Source organism: Thunnus albacares, chromosome 1 (genome assembly GCF_914725855.1).
Source record: "Thunnus albacares chromosome 1, fThuAlb1.1, whole genome shotgun sequence".
NCBI classification, from domain to species: Eukaryota; Metazoa; Chordata; class Actinopteri; order Scombriformes; family Scombridae; genus Thunnus; species Thunnus albacares.
The window spans coordinates 23,101,936-23,117,114 of record NC_058106.1 but is presented as its reverse complement, the minus strand read 5'-3'; the positions used below and the strand labels follow the sequence as shown (position 1 = coordinate 23,117,114).

Sequence of the window (15,179 nt, the reverse complement as noted above, 5' to 3'; positions counted from 1 at the left end):
AAATAATCATTTAAATAAATCAGTCTAGTATTATTTGTTTCAGGTTTTAATTATATAAAAAATAAGCACACAACTTAATGCCAAGACATTTAACCGTAACTTAATCCAGGATAAAGGATGTGAATTGCTATGTCAAAAATCCGATCCAAAAGACAATTAACAGTCTGTGGCTCACCAGATTTTTTTTAATACTTTCAAAACCTCATATCAACGTCCTTAACCACCCTTTATAGTGTATGCCACATAATCAGCCCAGCGGTGGAAACGTAAATTAAGCTTTCAGAGTTCAACCCTGTTACAGGCACAACTGTTATTGAGTGCCTTGCCAGTCATTTGAACCACCCTCTTGTGTGGTAATGTCACAAACAGTTGGACATCTTACTGATTTAACGCCAAGGAAAATAACGATGATTACATCAGTGTTCTTTGTGCAGGTTTCTAAGCCTCAATAATGCTTGTGTTTAACATATTCTATGATGGCAATCCAACTGAGGTTGGGTTTCGAACATTGTGGAATGGGCCTGTCTCACATGGCTGTGTGGAGACAAATCACAGGCCAGAAACTTCAATGGGAAGCTGTGTAGATCTTGAGAAATGAGAGATCTTTGCTAACACACTTGCATCCAGTCGGCAAACTTTTCTCTGTGATGAGTGGAAAATAGGGGCTCCAAGTATTTTGAATGAAAGCCATCTCTGTGTGGTTTTTAAGACTGCTGTCTCTCTCTGGGTTCAGCCTTTGAAATACAGTTAAGACCTTTGATGGAGGTTCTCTGCCAGCCTCATGGAAAGAGAGGAAAGACGTAAAAGAGAGAGATGAAGGCAGACACAGAAGCAGAGAGAGTTCTAGGGAGAGGAAAAGACAGAATATAAAACTTTGAATGTTTGCTGGATTTGGATGTTAATGCCTTGTGGGTTTCTCCACCTCCCTACAGCAACTGTATGCCGCCCAGCTTGCCAGCATGCAGGTCTCTCCTGGAGCCAAGATGCCTCCACTCCCCCAGCCCCTCAATGCGAGTGGGCCCATTTCTCCCTCCTCTCTGAAGAATGACAAGAGTTCCTCCAGCCCCATCACTCAAGTCAAGGTACAACCCTCAGCTACTTCAACCTGCCCACCCACCAGCCCAGGCATTGAGTGGTACTTGACCTAGCCTTGCCTAGTTGTTGTTGTCTCAATAAACTAGTAGCTATACTGTTCGCTACTCCAGTATTACAGCAGGCGGATGCTGAGTCCAGCCTCGAACAGGCCATCAATCTGCGAGGCTTTAACAAGGCCCTCTCTCTCTCTTAACCAGAACTCTGTGGACATGGTTGCTATGGCTATGGCTGCTCCAAGCCAGTAATTTGTGGAACACATGGTTTCTAATTTTTTTTTTTTTTCACAATGAAAAGTTTTTTTTTCTTTTATTGTAACTGAAATGGAATAAAACCATTACAATAATGCTATGCAAATGCTGACAAAAGTGAAGCAAAAAGTAGCGTTGATGACTTTTTTGCCTTGTAAACAAACTGAATGCAGGGTGTATTTTCTGCTGCTGTGTGGCAGGATTCCACTAGACCTCCGTGCAGAGGAAAGGCCATATACATCATCCCCACTCACTAAGGCCATAATCAGAAACATACGCCCATTTGGAGTAGTTTAGCTTAATAATATCACAATGGAGAAAGGCCATAAATCATGTCTTGAAATAGAGGGAAGGCACTTTGGCTTTCTCTTCGCTATGCTCTCTGTGTTACACACACATAGAAACACAAACATATGCACACACAATCCTTCAGGTCTCGAGCCTCCTGGGATTTCCTTTGAAAGATTGCCATCAAACTGACTCAACACTGTAATTTCATCACATGAACAAAAGTCTCTATTTATCAGATTAGATGCTAATTCGGTCAATAGTAATACAACACTAATTCTAGTAAAAATATTACGAATAGTGCCAAATATAATTGACAAAATTAAGAATTTAAATGAAATTAATTATATATAAATGGAAAGTAAATATATCCTGGCATCGTCCCATCTGTATCCACTGTCCAATAGAATCAGACTGCCTTTAGTTTTGTTTGTCTGCTTTCAGCTTCACTGCATGACAAACTGTTATTGGCACAGCAATAACAAGGCCTTGGGGCAGTCTATGCTTGAGCCATATGTTTGGACAAGGAGACACTTGGGCTTTGAAAAACACTGTTAACGACAGCATGAGCCCTAATCTGGTTTGAAAGACTGCTATATACACAGGGCGATTTACACTGCAGAAAGCGAGTTTTCTTCTGGGATGCGAATGTTTGAGTTGTTTCTATTCAGAATAATTCAGCATTCGTTGTATTAAAGCAAATCTACTGTGCTTATTGATTTTACTGTGTCAAATGTCTTATTATGAATCAGTGCTATTTTTAATTTATCTATATATGATAATATTCTTAATTTATTTGCATTGGACATGATTTTCAGTGAATGCTGCAGAAGCTGCAACCAGCTCAGCTAATACAGCACTAAATGCATGTATCCTCCTCTGACCTCACCTCCTAACTATACAATTTAGGTGTTTCCTAAATCACATCATATTGTATATTTTAGGAACAGGCATATCAAAGTGTATGATAAAACCAAGTATGCACAAATGAGGAATGAAATGAGAAAACAAGTTAATGAAGTAGATAATGTGAGTCGACATCTGATGAATGGAACAGCTGTCTTTGATCATTGGCAGCGCTGTTATCTGGTCATTATTTATTCTTCGAACCAGAGTGCAGACACAGAGAGCAGGGAGGAGGAGAGGGAGAACAGATGAAGATGTACAGTGAGACAGAATCTGCTTTAATTAGTGTGAACAAAGGCGCTGGGCAACTGTGAGGAAGATCGCAGTGGCGCAGCTCTAAAGGAAGGATGGATGAGGAGGAGAGGAGAGGAGAGGAGAGGAGAGGAGAGGAGAGGAGTGGAGAGCCAGGGAGGTGTGGATCAGGATAGGGATCCTATAATTAACCAGGAACAGAGGATAACTGTGCTGTCTGGGAATCCAGAGCTCCTACAAAAGTGGAAGGGGGGGGCACCTATTCACATCTGTCTTCTCTCCTACTCCTATCTCTGCTGCCGTAGGAGGAAGGAACACAGCCGCTCAACCTTTCTGCTCGGCCAAAGACGACGGAACTGGTCAAATCCCCGACATCACCAACACAAAACCTGTTCCCCGGCTGTAAAAGCAGCCCAAACAGTCTTGTCAGCAAGGGTGGTATCCCCAGCCCACTCGGAGGCGGCCTGGGTCGAGGCTCCTCTCTGGGTAAGGCCGCAAACATGATCCCACACATACACACAGATTTGTACTGTTCAAACACAGACTTTCAGAAGAAGAAAGAGAACACATTGTAAGGTTTTGGTACAACAAACTAACTTTATTGTGTGTGTGTGCAGACATCCTGTCCAGCCTAAACTCTACCGCATTGTTCGGGGACCAGGACACGGTGATGAAGGCCATCCAGGAGGCTCGTAAAATGAGGGAGCAGATCCAGAGGGAACAGCTGCAACACCACCAGCAGGGCATGGAGGCAAAGCTGTCCGCCCTCAGTTCAGTGGGCCTCAACAACTGCAGAGTTGACAAGGTAAGTACTACTGTCTAACAGTCTGTGTCTATTTTATTCCGGTCAAGTCCCCCAGATGCAGGTTTACTCCATTGCAAGCTTTTTCCACCAATCAAAAAACAATCAGTTGACCACAACGAGTGTTCAGCTCTCCCTGAAAGTAGTTCAGGAAAGAAACTAATAAAGTGGAACATGCTGATTTAGATATAGCATTAATTCTTAAGACTAATATTTTTCTTTAATCCGTGTCCAGGGTGGTCTTATTGATAAGTGCTGGCGTAGTTCAGCACGTACATGAGTGTTTACTCAAATTTGTACGAATATGTTTGTGTGTGCATGCTGCGAGAGGTGTCGGTGTTGTTGATGTTGGTGTGAGGGCCATGACAGGCCATGGCAGTGCCCGGTGTGGGTTAAGAAGACTCTGAAGTCTCTGCCCAATTAAAGCAGACTTGCAGCCCTCTCCGTCCCCTGACACGGGATGGGGCTGCTTTGTACCAGGAGCACACACTCCCAGGGATTCCCTTTAAAAATATCTTCAATCGATGAGTCAATCAAGGAGAGAAAAAAGCTGTCCTCCTCTCTTCAGCTTGATGCCATGTTGCCAGTTGGCTGTGAGGAGCAGGCAGGAACTGGGAGCGATTCTCATTAATATTTCAGCACCTGACACTTTCAACCAACAGCCTCAACTAGGTCAATGTATATGTAAAAAAGTCAATGAATATCTATTTTGATTTCCCTCTAATTTGGTGTTTGGAAGAGATTACTGTCTATGCAGGTGGCAATCAACTATGCTCTTACTGAAGTGAAGCAGATAAATTGGTGCAGCCCACAGAGCGGACAGAGACAGATCTCTTGCACTTACTAAGTCAAAAAAGATAGGATTTAAACAATAATGAATTATTCCATAATCAAATTTTTGTACTAAACTGTTGTTACAAGCATACCAAGTCACAATTTCTAACTAAATATAAACAATGAAACAGATACATGATCTTGCACAAAGTTCAGTTACAGTGGAAACCGCTTATAGGGATCACAGTTACAGTGATCAACTATATTATTATATCATTATATGGATCAAAAAGCTCATCATTCCAATAGACATGCTGTTTAAGTGATTTGCTTATATTAATCAAGTGTTCATTTTGGGTCTTTTCATACATGACGACATATGGAAAAAAAATTGAAAAACTACGGTAATTCACCATTACCGTACCATTATTGCCTCGCGGTAACCTGTCTGCTTCTGGCTGGTTACCTGAGGCTGGTGCTGCGTTCAAAATGTAATCATGACGAGTAAAAGAAAGTCATCTTCTCTCAATGAAAAACGTAGTCTCTTTGAAGCTTATGGCAAACTGCCAAAAACAAGCCAACAAGATGCAGCAGCGAAATTACTACGAGATGCAGCGGCGAAACAAACAAGAGTTTGAAACAGCTGTACTGTATTTTGAAACAGTCAATGATATTCAGTAAATACCGAAAGTGTCCATCTCATTACTTTATATCCATGTAATAAATATACAAATGTTAATTTAGATGGTAAAGGAAAAAAGCATTGGTTATAATACTCATCCAATTATAGTGATCAATTTGACCCAGATAGATGTGATCTCCACTGTATAAGCTTTATTTCCTATTTTTAGCTTTATTTGTTCATTTGTCACGGTATGTGAAGCTTTTAGCATGAGTATGCAAGCTCCCTTTTTTCACTCAGTCACAGGAGCTGGTGCAGCTGCCGTCCCACCTCCACCTAAGGTGAGCCTGTGGTCAACCAAGCAGCTGAATCTGCCGTGACATGAAAGCAGTAACTCAACAATGCATGTGCAGAGTCATTTTCAACAAGCAGCACACACCTACAGCTACATTGTCCTTAGCAGGTAGAGCTTAACGGCTTTTTATTCCCAGCTTAGTCTTTTGTAAGATTTAGCTTTGTTTCCTCTGAATTTTGGACTTGTCTGTTCAGTAAGTAGTCATCTCAGAGCAGGAGAATGCTTCTTTTTTTCCCCTAAAGGGATCTTCTGCTTGAAATATCTAGTCACTCCTCACCTGTAATCTGCCTTTTGTGTTTTTTGAAAAAGAGAGAAACAAAGTGTGTGTGTGTGTGTGTGTGTGTGTGTGTGTGTGTGTGTGTGTGTGTGTGTGTGTGTGGTTGATAAATGAATATACTAGTAGGATTATAGTATTGACGACACAAAATTGAAACACTTAATAATAATTTGTGTTTCTTTCAAAAACCTAACAATATAAGTAATTAAAATCCTTTCCTCAGGTAATATGTTCCTGTTTTCATTAGGCCAGTTATATGTCTTGTTGAATGACACCTTAACTGAGCTCATGCTTGACTCTCTGGCTCGCGCAAATCATGGTGAAATATTGTCGCCTCTTATTTTCAATGACACTGCCCCTATTAGGATGGTGTGAAATTAGAGGCACGCTTTATCAAGTCAGCTAAAAGAATTGCCCCATCATCTTCATCCCTCTGCTGCTATAAAGAACAGTGGGTTGTAATTCAGCAGTGAAATGAGGGAGAAGGAGAGAGAGTCTTTTGCTGATACAAGCCAACGGACTAGAAAGGTTTGAATGCCCCTGATAAAAGCTTTCACTTTGGTCAGTTTCAGAATATTAATATTTCAAGAAAGCGCCTCACCTGACATAAATATGGTGGGGTCTTTAATAGCTCCCCTCCCAGTCTCTTGTTTGGAAGTTTATCATAGTGAGAGCTTACAGAAGAAGATTCTGGAAAGGTAACATAAATGGGATTAAGGAGAGGTTAAGATCATCCAGTGTGGCTGTTAGAGGGGGATATTAAATATTGATTCATCTCACTGTAATGACCGGGCAGAGGAGTGGGTCTAAGTGCTGCTTACAGATGGATCAATTCATCTTTTCATACAAAGTGTGTCTGAACACTACAATGCATTCCTCCCTAAGCTTTATCACTATGACTCTCTCTCCTCCTCTCTCTCCCTTCCTGACCATTGACCTAGGAGAACATAGTGTAGATCAGACTCTCTGCTCTACAGTACACAAGCCTTTAACCTGAGGACATGTAAAATATTCATGCTTTGCAGAAGACAATTTTCTTGCTTGTCTTTTTCTCTGTTTTTACTATATCCCATCAGTACAATAAAACCTTTTACAAGCCTTCTGCAATTTACCTTTTTGAAATATTTATCTAAAGGTATTATTGTCTGCAGAGGGCAATTACTTTGTTCCATTATTTACTATCTCCTCTTCACCCAGTGGAAGCTTTTACCTAGAATGCGAAACTATGCCTACAGTCAAATACAGTACTGTACATCTGAATCCATTTGTAACCATTTGAATTGTTTCTCTCTATTATGCACTGTAGCTATAACTGGATATGCTGTTTTCCAGGGTCATGGATGAATAAATATCAAGCATCTGTATGTTTTCAGTCAGATGTTACCATCAGAATCAACATTTATGGCCTTTTGGAATATATGGCCAGTGGGTCAGAAATGTGGTACCTTCTCCTAATGAATTTTCACTGGTTAAGCAGACAAAAACAATCATTTTTGAGAAATTAAAGTAATGTATTTATGTGAATTGTTTATAATCAAACGCTATAGTTTTTTTGGAAAAATAATTAAGAAAAAAAAAAAAAGATAAATAATTCCAGAAAGTAACTTAGCCCATATGGTCCTCTTTGTGTTTATATTATATAACTAAATGACACAGATTTGACTTTTGTTGTAACCAGACACAACATGGAAAAAGAAAACAGCAAAAGCCTGAGTGTTAATTCAAGAGAATTGGTCCATCTATTGTCACTAAAGAGCTGGTCAGGTATAGCCAAATGGCTGCATTGCCATTGTTGTACACACTGGTAGTGTAATTGTCTGTAGACTGTAAATTGTCTGTAAATGAGTAGCTTAATTCCTCTTAGAAATTGTAGAGAAATAGTACAGCACTGATTCAATTTTCAGCCTCAACAAACTGTTGCCTCCGTGACAAAAGAAAAAAAAAACAATCTTTTTCACTCCATATTTCAAACTTTCAGTCTACATCTGTCTTTGGCAAACATGCAAGTTCTTAACATGCAAGTTCCTAACCAGTCCAATCTGACCGGTTAGAAAAGGCACACCAGGTATGAGAGTCAGCCACCAGCCAAGCAGAAAAAAAGAGATAAAAGACTTATCACGATCTGGGTCGATGACTGACCAGTCACCGGCCCAAATCTGCAATTTACTGGCCCTGGGCCATTGGGCAAGCCTTGTTGTGAACCCTGTATCAGTCCAGAAATCTGTCATACTTCACTATAATAGTCAGGTATGACAGATTTCTGGACAGATGCATCCCTTTCTCTAGCTTTAGTTCTGTAGGAGTTGCATATGTGATGCCCCGGGAGGTTGTGTGATAAAATATATTCCTCTGCTGACAGGTCTCTAACTGGAATCAAAAGGTGAAAGGCCAGTGTATTAACCTATTGAACTGCCCTTTTCTGCCCCGCAACACCTCCTCTCCTCAGTATTGATAACTACAATTGTCCATTTCCCGTATCCCAAAGCTCAGCCTGTAAATATTCAAATGGAGCTTACACTTGTGCTCCACAAAATCCGGACTCCTAACCTATTGGTTATAGTCGTTACACTGTTCCCTCCTGTGTGTGTGTGTGTGTGTGTGTGTGTGTACATGTGCATGCATGTGTGTGTATATGTGATGTCAGGGCTCTATTCAGGCAAAGCCCTCACAAAGACTTTGAATATAATCTTGTCTGGTCTGCAGCCCTGGAAGCAATTTTCTGCTCCTTTTCGACTGCTGTCTTGGAAATTGCAAACCAAGGCGTTTTGGCTGCAATGTAAATCCTTGGCATACAAGGGTTTGCCCATCCAAATTAGATTATGCTCAGCTCCCAGACACTGGCTGTAGCCAGCAAGTGCTATTGTGAAGATTGCTTACATTAATGCTTTGTCCAATTGTTCACATTTGCCAAAAGAATAAAAATAATGTATGACTCTGGATAATATGTGCCTGTGCATGTGTGTGTGAGTCTGTGTATGCCTGCGGGCTTCTGTCCCAGGTCAGGTCTTTTGCTCTGTCTCGTCTCTTCCCCAGAAAGACATCAAGACTGCATCTTGGTTGGGTCACTTGGCAGTAGTGGCTCCATTATTTTCTACAGTTGTCATTTTACATGGTGAATTTCTGGCCTGCTGCAGTTGCTCAGAAATGCCGCTGGCCCCAGTAGCGAAGACCTGTGATGCGGCGCTCACCACAAGGCACACACTACAAAAGACGAGGAAAAGAATAAGCCACAAAGGACCATTTATAGTCTATGGTATTGTTGCAGTCGGAACATAATGGCTCTAGTGTCCAACAAGTCTTGAGGTTTTGTCCATATGTGAAAAGGGTTTTGGTAATGCTGCGGTTTCTAATATCCTGCTGTTTGCAACCTGGAAGGTCTGATAAGAAAGGAGATTTTAGCCCACCTTAATGTTCCCTCGAGGATCTGGTGAACAGTTCTGATGAGATCATTGAAGACTGGACACACATTAAAGTATATGATCTCAACACAGATTATCTAAGCAGCGTGGTTGGGTTGGGTCAGTTTCCAGTTTTGCCAGTCCGGTCTGGTGTATGAGCTTAAACCAATTTGATTTTATGCAAAACGACTGAATCAGCATTTATCATTATGAGACGTCTAACCGTCTCACACGGATGGTCCGACACCGATGGGGCCGTCTCCTGCTGTCCACCCAGTTGGACTCCAAAGATGAGCTGGAGGAGGTAGGCTGACCCCGGCTAATGGCACAGATCTCACTGATAACCCGGATAAACCTGGCCGGGCTGCTTACAGCTTCCGGCAGTCTGAGAGCAGCTTGTGTTTCTAAAACAACACACAGATTCAAAGGGACGGAATGGATCGTTTAATCAGCCTGCATGGCAGCTAGCAGCTAGTTAGCATGGCTAACATTGTTAGCATAGCATAGCCGTGCCGTACTATGTGTAGCCATGTTGTTTCCAGCTATTAAACTGGAAACACTGCTGCTACACACAGCACTTTAGCACAAAAAGAAAAGTTAAGTTGAATGGTTGTTGTGAGAAATAAAAACACGATGTGTCACTTAGTTGTCCTGACTGTGGTGCTGCTACACTCTCAATCATAGGCTCTCGTTATGTTCCATTCAGAAACGTATGAGTAACATGAGACACCTAGTGGTAAAATTCAGTATTACCGGTCTGGTATTCAGCTTAATTTCAAATCGGTTTGAAAATTTTTACATTGGCCCAACACTAGTGTGGACAGGAACTGAATAACTGAACAGTGTGTCAGAAATATCCTCATCCTGGAGATGGTTATATATTATACACCTCTAAAATGATTTCAATTTCAGCTAATCTAAGTCTAATTGGGAACATAACACAATTATGATATTTTCATTCAATAAAAGATATGTTAATAATATATTTTATGTGGCAATGTTAACATAAGAAACTATCACAGAAGTGTTGTTACAAAGTTGACATAGACATTTAGAGGAAATGCATTTGTTAAGACTAAATGCACATTTCAAATTGATGCTGAAGGGTCACATTTTGTGAGTTTGACTTTTCCTTCCAACAAAATATAAGTCATCCTGAATAATGATAGCATATTCTTTTATTAAAAACAAACAATAAACATTAAATTGGCACAAAGCCCAGAATAGGGTTAGCTAACCAATCTTTTTCATAGTTTAAGCCCCTTAATTTAATTAAAGGCCTTTTTCCCTCTGTTTTAAACAAATGAGGTGATGCCCTGGCAGTAGAAACGGGACTGGAATAGCTGGCCATCTCTGCTCTGTGTGATGTCGAGGACGACTCCTATAGAACAGATGCCAGCCTTTTGTGGCTGCTACTGTTGATTCTGCTGCTTCCTGCATTAGCCTTAGCAAAGGGAGAGCAACAGTCTGCATGAAAGGAACTGTGGGTTTACCGCATGGCTGGATGTACTTAACATTTAAATGGTTCAAAACTAGCAAAAACTACTGGAAAGCTGCAGACTTATAAATAACATTGCAACTGGTTACAATAAAAATACAAAACAGATGAGGCGCAGAGCTGTGAGGAGCTGTAGCCACGGTTAAGTCCAGTCTTTGTCTCCATCAGGGCTGGGACATATTGTTGAGGGGTTTAGTCTGAGACGCTCAGAGTCTTCACTTGAGGGCCACAGACCACAGTGATGACTGACACTTGATACACAAAGACCTGTATTGTGGTCAGAAAGCCACTGCCTTTAACTTGCCACATACCAGGTGTGTGATATAACCAAAGCCAGTTCAACACATTATCAAACATAAGTGGCTGTTTAGGGTCCTGCAGCTTTTAAAGGTTCCAACCATGAAAATTTTAAACATATGCGATCATATACTTTCCACTGTGTAGGAAATATAGATGAGATTTTAGCAACAGTTTAGAGATTTTGGAAAGGAGAGCCAGTCGCTGCTGTCAGATTTCACAGAAATGGCTAAATATGTCATTTACTGTATATACTTCATACAAGGCCAAAAAATAACCAGACTATAAAATTACTTTAAGCTGGCAACTGGTCATTTTTGGAAGGGAATACAATGTGTGATGACTGCCAGGTGCCTGAATGAAATGAAGCACTTTTTTTCTTTAACCATTTCAGATGTCAAAATGTTTTGGCGAGAAAACATACAATACCAAGTTGATCTGTGTCTGTATCATCTGGTTTACCTTATTCCTATTTTGACATGGACTCGGGTCATTTTATGCTCAAAATTACACAAATAGAAAAAAAGTTAATTATTAAAAATTCAATAAGTTAATTAATATATTTAATGATCAATTAAAATATAACTAAAGCTCAAAGTCTACAGTTGACCCTGGTAATACATCATGTATCAAGGCCTGGTTTGTCTATTTTCATTATGGTATTAGCAACACATATTTTTTTTAAACCTCTCTGCTATGAATATCGCCTTGTTCAGATGAGCATGTCCTCACCTTGGCTGAGCTCTTTCATTTGAACAACAGCATAGTCAGGTTTTTCACTACTGAAAAACAGTCTGTTGTTGTATTATAAGTGGTGTATCAATGTCTTGTGATAGTAAATTAAAACTTTGAAATACTTACACTCATGTAAGTCCAAACTTTTGACTGGTACTGTAGAAGACAGTCTTCATTTCATGTCTAAACCTTACGACTCCAAAAAAACTGCATGCTGATTTGCCCTAGTCTACTTTACTCTTCTGTGTATTTTTTCTTTCATCTGTATTTGAACAATCTCAGGCCATATGGCTTTGCCTATAGCCTGGAGCTATTTACAAAGGAAAGGATGAAGGAGTGTAAGGATTGGCAGTGTGTTGCCTAAATATAGGGCAGGAGTAGGCACAATGCACAGGGCCGCCCGCCACCCGCCTTTCCCCAGAATACACCCTGTGGGCAGAGCAGCAGGCCTCCGGCACATGTTCTGTGGCCGGCCAGATTAAAGCTCTCTTTACAGCATTGACAAGGGCTCCTTTGGGTTCCCTCGCCCAAGAAGTTACACAGACTCTTCCATCTACCCTCTTTCTCCTTCTCTCTCTTCCACAGTGACTCATGACTTCACTGGACTAGCTCATGACTTCACTGGGCAGCCATGTGCATCTGAAAATGCATCTGTTACCAAACTTTAAAGACAAAAGACTGCACAGGCAGGGCAGATGAGATTATTGTGGGTGGCAGTTCTCCACTACAGCTTGGAGTGCACTGCTATAATTTTAGTTGTGGGGTGGAGAGCTGCATGCTGAAGTCATTTGAGGGAGGGACCGGTTGCTTGCCAGCGGTCGTGGTCAAAGTGGGAGGGGAAAAATGTGTACTGTTATATCTTTTGTTTCCTGTCGCTTTATCTTTACAATTCTCATCACCCTTGATTTATTCCTCTGCTACCCTTGCCGTCAGTTTATGTGTATTTTCTTTCACAGGCCTTTTAGCAATATTCATTTTGAGTATTTTTTGTGTTGAAAGTCATTCCTTTGTTCTGTACATCAGAAATACCTTTTTTTTAATATCAGCCATATACTGATGGGTTCCCTCTCTCTCACTCTCACCCTCTCCTTCCTGGTAGGATGGCCAGCTTCCCTAGATACTGCATGTCCTTTGCTACTCCTCTGTGTCAGAGTGATCAGTAAAAATTTAATGACACTATAAAATAATAAAAGTGCCATTAATTTATCACAGCACTTGATGCGTGGGCAGTAAAGAAGCATTAGTTCACTGAATATTTTCAAGCCTTAAAACAAAACCCTTATGCTGTGCAGATAATTTATGGTTGTAATTCCAACTATAATTCTAATTTCCAGATATAAATTACCAAACGTATAACCAATAAGTATATTAAGTCCAGTATATAAAATTTTATGAAAATTTGTGGTACCATATTGCACGGATAGTCTGATATTAATTAGCATAGTTAATGCAAGGAAAGATGGAATACTTACTGTAACTACACCTTTATATCAAGTATGTGAAACGCTGGCAGCTAGAAAGCACATTTACATGTTTTCTGTATACTGCCTGTAACAAAAAACACATGATCCCTTTTATGTCAAATGAAGTGAAGCTACCTTAAAGAATCCTCAAACAAGAGCCTCATTCAGTCTCGCTCCCAGCTGCCTAATGTGCTGCTGTTCACTCTAATCATATGACTTTGTTTGGTGGAGAAAGAAGTTCAACACTGAGCTAGTTATTAATGAAATTCATTGATGGATGGCCCCCGTTCTCTCTCCTTCTCAGCCCAACATGATGCTTAATGATCATGAGTTTATAAAAGGACTTGATTGATCAGGAGGGACCAACGGAGCGCAGAAGAGGGACGAGATGACTACTTTATTACAGGCATACAGTACCCATGCATGCTGTGTCTTCCTAGTGGACTGTCCAAGTAGCATCTGAAGCAGCACCATTGCCCATCCAGCTAATCGCACATCAGTCACTTTGTCATCGGGCTGCTAGCTTCTTTCATTAAGAGCAATAATGTGGCTGGGTGATGAATACGGCTCAGTGCGCGCGTGCATGCTCGCACATGTGCTGCTTTACACAGAATGTGACACCAAGAAAGGCGCCGTACTCCATCTTCTCTTTACAAAGTGTCCTCTTGCCCAGCAGGGACCACCACATATGTCATAATTAGAAAACACTTAAGTAAGCAAAGGGCCGTCAGATAGACAGGCTCTAATCACAGGCCATAAGCAGGTAGTGGTTAATTGTATATCAGAATCACTCAGCTGGCCATAAATAATGACTGCTCCTTCAAGTATGATGGTAAATTGCAGTGCTCTTTCTGTCTCTCTCACAGTCCTTTCTTTTGAGGAATAGTTCTTGAATAAATAAAAAGCATGATAAAAAAAATCAAAATACTGTGAAAGGCCTCAAATGGACTTGAACTATCTTCATCCTTCATCTTGTCATCTTTTTTTAACTCACCAGAAAAAAAAGATTACACAAAAGAAAAAACATTTCAGACAGATTTAGTAATTTAATTTTTTTCAAAAAATGTGCTGTAATTACTTTTGGGTATTGTTGCCAACATGATTTTATTTATCAGGAAAAGACAACAGCATGAATCGAATGCAGTCATAAAAATAACTATTTTCAGTTATATTAGGTCTGCTTAATTTTTAGCACTTTCTCCCATTAGGAAAAGAAAAGATAAACTTCCCTCTGGGGGAAAAGTGAAAAACAACAAAATTGTGAAATGCATTACAAAGAAGGGGCTAAAAGATTAATGTGTGTGTCGGTGTCGGTGTGTGTGGCAGGGGAGCTGTTAGTATTGTGTGGGGACTCTACCTGAGTGTCTGTTCAGACTGCGTGTGATAGGCATGTTTAGAAAAGAAAGAGGCAGAGGTCAGTGCAGACAGTACATCCTTGGCAGAGATTGAACGCTCACCCTGGGAGTAAAACAAATGCTTTTTTTCTGAATGGTGGCAACATGCCTGCTTTTAGTGTCATCCAGGCAAAACCTAGGGGGGGGAGGGATTATTTGTATCATGCAGAGTCAAAGTGTCCATCTCCTAGTTGAGTCTTTAGAGAGGGAGACAGCCCTTTGCTAATGCCCTGTGTATTCACTGAGGAAGTAGGTCATTCAACAATGGAGCCAGCAGCAGTCGGCACTCTCCCCTTGCATAATACATTAAGTGTAATGTGCAGCAACTATTCAGAGGCCCCCCGAAAGCTGTTATTTTATTCTGTAAATGCACACGGACATGACATTTAATATTGTCACGGAGCGCTGAATGACAGGGTTTCATTGTGCGTCAAGTACAACATGATGCCAAGTTTAATCTGAGCTCAAAGCGACATGACAAACGGGAAAACACGGTGTGTTCTCCAAAGCATGAACTCTGAATAAATGATGGGCGCTGAGCTCTGGGCGCTGTAGACTGGAAGGGAGGATGTAAGGAGAAGATTACAGAGGAAAATCTGAGCACTGCAAAGAGGGCCACGGCCCCATTGTGTGCTTGGGATCACAAAGTATCCTTCTGTAAATCTATTTACAGCACCCCTGGCCCTTACTGTCTCCCTGCCTCCTGTCATCCATTATAGCTGCTGCTGAATAGAGAGATGAGAGACGAAAAAGCTACATCTAGCTCATGTCAAAA

The 15,179-nt window shown here is 40.8% G+C and overlaps 1 protein-coding gene across 8 annotated transcripts in view; it reads left to right on the top strand.

Moving 5' to 3' along the window:
• sox6 (SRY-box transcription factor 6) overlaps positions 1-15,179 on the top strand; it is a 138,604-nt gene that overhangs the window by 110,037 nt on the left and 13,388 nt on the right. For all 8 annotated transcript variants that reach the window (XM_044350328.1, XM_044350324.1, XM_044350327.1 and 5 more), the window contains 3 exons: positions 933-1,082; positions 3,095-3,275; positions 3,407-3,594. In XM_044350328.1, coding sequence (XP_044206263.1) covers positions 933-1,082; positions 3,095-3,275; positions 3,407-3,594 — 519 coding nt within the window. The remainder of the gene's footprint in view (positions 1-932; positions 1,083-3,094; positions 3,276-3,406; positions 3,595-15,179) is intronic.